Below are 4,271 nucleotides of genomic sequence, written 5' to 3' on the forward strand. Positions count from 1 at the left end.
TAAAACTAAAACCTTCCATACAAATTTGAAAACGAAAATTTCTCTGTGTATGTAGTTTTAAAGCCCATACAATTTTAGTCTAATGAAGCGAAAATTTCATCCGGCTAGAAAATCGGTTTGATTTTTGAGAATTTTTAAAAATAACAAATAAAATTTAACTCGAAAAACATCACGAATATTAAAAAAAATCAAAACGTGGTCATTTGTTTGAGTCACTGTACATCAAATTTATAAAAAAAAAATAAAAATACGAGTTACCAGATTGCATAAAATATTGTTTCTCAAAGTTTTGAAAACATTTTAAGAATAATGGGCTTTAACAATTATTAAATAATTTGTTCTATAGACTTTCGTTAAATAGGACAAAAGTCTGACGATTGGGACTAAAGCTCCGAGTACAGTAAAAAGCGCGAAAAAACCTCAATCGTTCGTATTTTTTCATCCTTGATAAGTACAATAGGTCGCCAGCAGGAAAATTTTAGAAAAAATAGGTTAATAAAAAATTTAGAAGAAAAATAAGAATTTTAAATTTTGAAATATTACAAAACAAAAAATTGAGGAAAACGATTTTTTTTTAAACTTATTCTATACAAAATTTTCAAAAAAGAAGTTTACAAAAAATTTTAAAATTAAAAGTAAAAAAAGGATCAGTCCTTTGTTTGACGCCAATATTTCAATATTTCATATAATTTAATTTAATTCGACTTTTCAAACGGATGGAAATCCTGTTCAAATTATTTTTAAACCAACCCCTCGCTTTTTGAAACAGGTGGCAACCCTCCTATATACAATTAAGAAATAAAGCCTTTTCAAAAACATTTCGATCGATACTCATAGTGTAATAATTGATTTAACTTAAAAATAATTTGAATTCCAAATTTTTATTAGGTGGCAACTCTTTTTGAAAAAAAAAGTTATTGCACATCCACAGGCCAAGCCCTTTAATTTGATACCTCATTTTGTAAAATCGAATGAACGGTAATGATCTGATGTTACAAAAACAAATTCATTCGAGCGGTTTTCGAGAATTTTGGTAATAAAAAAAAAAGTGCTAATTTTTTCAACAATTTGCCTTAAAATGCTCGATATTGGTTGAATTTATATAAAATTTGAAGGGTACACGTTAACATTTCTACTGCTCCAATGAACAACCTATATCCCGAAAATGAAAGTTATATCTGCCAACGATAAGTTGGTAGAGCACTTTAAAGGCTGAAAATTTACCCCAAAAGAAGCAAACATTTACCGTTGACCCTAGGACAGACACCGAATCGGTTACTTACAGAAATGTATCTATTGACAGATCTGGAATTTTGTCTTTGAAATCGTTTCACTACTTCTCGTTCAATAAGCGTTTTCGTGAAGCTCTATAAATTACAACTACAACATTTGCGCATAGCCTCCATATCGAAACGTAAGACGTATTCTACGTCAAAAAAAAAATGATGATAGAAAAAATTTGTTTGCTTCAAAAATAAAATTTGAATACTCTTGTGTAGTAAAGGGTCAGTAATATGTAGCTTTACCTTAGCCAATAGCAGCATCACTTCCATTTCGACAAACCGTTTGCCCGGACATGTACGCTTCCCGATACCAAAGGGCACTACAATACACGCATTCGGTACATTAACCGTAAAGTGAGCCTCCTCATCTAGCCAACGTTCAGGCCGATATTCTTTGGCATTTGGAAAATTGGCATCATTGTTGCAGGCAATCATATTTTGGCAAAGCACCACCGTCTGGAATGCAACAAAAAATCAATAAAAATTTTACACAATCTGGCAAATGTCTGACACAACTTACGCCCGCTTTGAGATGATAGCCCGACAGCTCCATATTCTCCTCGAGTATGCGCGCCAAGCAGAACGCTGTCGGCCTAATGCGATACGACTCCTGCACGCATGCTTTGGTGTAGTCCGCCTTGGCAATGGCCTCCTTCGTTATAGTCGTTTTACGATATTCACGAAAATCGTCCAGTATGCGCGTAATTACCCGCTCATCGCTGGTCACTGAGCTGAGTACAAAGAGCACCGTATTGGCAAGCTGTTGGAGACCAAAAAAATAATATATATTTTTTTTAAATAATTTCCACGCCGTTCATTATAAGCGTCCACCGACCGTTTCAATGCCCGCCGCTATGAAGTCGACAATCGCCGATTTCTTATCACGTATATCTAGATCCTTCAGCTCCAGTATATTCAAGAATATACTACGCAAAGCCGCCTCGCTCTCATCGCTCGCCGAGGTGAGGTAGTCCTCTTGCAGTGCCATTTCAACCATCTCGGAAATAACACTGTAATCAGTTGCAACTCTTTAACTGTCACTTGCTCAGTTGCGAGTATTTCCCGCCACCAACTCACTCAACACTTACTCATAGATCACCTCCTCGGCGCGCACAAAATCTCGATATGTTTTCGTTGGCAGATACTTCCACAATCCCATGCCGTAGTAGGAGTCGCGTTGTGATATGAACAGCTGCTTCACCGCGCACGCCAGCTGGCTGATACGCCCCGGCTGCTGGCCACTTTTGTCCAGGAAGCCCATGCGTCGGCCGAGCATGAGCGTACAAACCGCTTCCAGGCCCATTAGATTGGCAATGTCTTCAAAGTTATATACTTCAAGCGTTTGTGGATTGCGTTGATGCCGCAACAGTTCAATGAAGTCATCGCAGACGACATTCAGCACGGGCAGGAAGTTGTAGAGTACGCGGGGCGATGTTATGTAAGAGGTGAGCGAAGAGCGTAACTTCTGCCAAGTGGGGCCCTGCCTGAAAAAAAGGCGATGATTGTACAGAAGGTATGTAGTTTATATGTTATGACCTAATGGGCACATTTTTAGTGGTGGAGTGCAAAATGGAAAATAGTATTTTGACTCAAAGCGAAAAGTTATAATTTTTTTTGTTTATAACATCCCAGTTTCGGTGATAAGAGCGAATTGTAGTACAATTTGCGAGACTGACTTAAGAAAAAGTTTTGAAAAGCGGGTACTATTTAGTTCTTTTCTATTAACTAACAAACACATTTACTTACATACATACAATACATACCTATAATACTTACTCATTCACAATGCCCAAACTGGAATATCGATCAGGTCGCGATAATCGATACATAACGACAATTTCAGTGGGCGGCCGGAAGGGGTAACGGCTTGGATATTTCAGCACTTTTTCCAGGTCAGTGCGTTCGAACAAATGCACTATGGGTACGCCAGAGGTCGTCACTTCCAAAGCGATTTGCCCATATTTGCGGTGCCAATCTGTGGAGGAGTAGCAAAATCACATCACAATATTGAACAAAAATTTCGTTATTTCTCTAACTTCCTACTCACCCGTATACATTTCATGCATCAGCGACATTTTATACTTGCGAAAGAATACCCAAAATACCCATTTCGTGCCAAGGAAGGGTATTGGCAACGGCCCTGGTATATCCCAGACTCCGCGTGGTCGTGGAATTTCCTTTGCATGATAATAATCGTCTGATGCTATCGTCGAACTGATGGCGGCGACTAGCTTACCATTTCGTCCAGCGCGGCAGCGTGTTAGCAGCGGCTTCAAATAGGCGGTGGCTGCTTTGCCCAAATCGAAGTTGCAATAGAAAGCCAAAAGTATAGCGATTGCGATCAATAGAATCACGGCCATAACCATGGGAGTGCGCTGCGAATATAAAATAACAAAAACAAATATTTACATTAGATGTGTACGTACCTCAACTGTGTGTGACTTAAAGTATTTGCAAAGTTTCGTGTGATTTTAAGTCAGTCAGTCAGTAGGTAAGTGGTTGTGCAACTGATCTACTTAAAAACCCACTGTGGCCCACATAACAAATTCGACATACATACATAGATATATATATATATACATACTTGCAGATCGATATGTGTATATTTGTGCTAAATCACTGACAGATATTTTTAACTGCTTTTTTAGCCCCAAACAATTTCAAGATCTGATTTTTTCTGCGTGATTGCAGTTGGCGTCACGAGACGTTGAGTTATGCAAATTTGCCTAAAATTTCAGGTTGCTCACGGTGCTAATATTTTTTTTTTTAGAAAAGTTTATATATACATATATATTTGTGCACAAATAGAGCCATTTAAAAATATCGAACCTCATTTTAAGCTCTGCAATTAAACACCCACCTTACCCCTCATTGACTGGCGTCTCACCGGCTAAGTAGTGCCCACCTTCCATTGACGTTTCTGAGATTAGCCTACAGTAAGTACGTCTGGCTGGCCTCCGCACGGTATGTTTGTAAGGCAGTCCGATA

At 38.2% G+C, this 4,271-nt stretch overlaps 1 protein-coding gene across 1 annotated transcript in view; it reads right to left on the reverse strand.

Annotated features, from left to right (window-relative positions):
- The window catches only part of shd (cytochrome P450 family 24 subfamily A member shade), a 5,062-nt gene extending 1,408 nt beyond the window's left edge, over positions 1–3,654 (reverse strand). Inside the window, exons 1-6 of the mRNA XM_017632724.1 lie at positions 3,331–3,654; positions 3,060–3,258; positions 2,372–2,767; positions 2,119–2,293; positions 1,804–2,043; positions 1,527–1,739 (exon numbers count right to left, since the gene is read on the reverse strand). Of these exons, the coding sequence (XP_017488213.1) occupies positions 1,527–1,739; positions 1,804–2,043; positions 2,119–2,293; positions 2,372–2,767; positions 3,060–3,258; positions 3,331–3,649 (1,542 nt within the window). The 5' untranslated portion in view covers positions 3,650–3,654. The remainder of the gene's footprint in view (positions 1–1,526; positions 1,740–1,803; positions 2,044–2,118; positions 2,294–2,371; positions 2,768–3,059; positions 3,259–3,330) is intronic.
- Positions 3,655–4,271: the final 617 nt, after the last annotated feature.

This window comes from Rhagoletis zephyria, unplaced genomic scaffold (assembly GCF_001687245.7).
Source record: "Rhagoletis zephyria isolate East Lansing unplaced genomic scaffold, Rhagoletis_zephyria_1.1 Rzeph_scaffold_10545, whole genome shotgun sequence".
Taxonomy (NCBI): Eukaryota; Metazoa; Arthropoda; class Insecta; order Diptera; family Tephritidae; genus Rhagoletis; species Rhagoletis zephyria.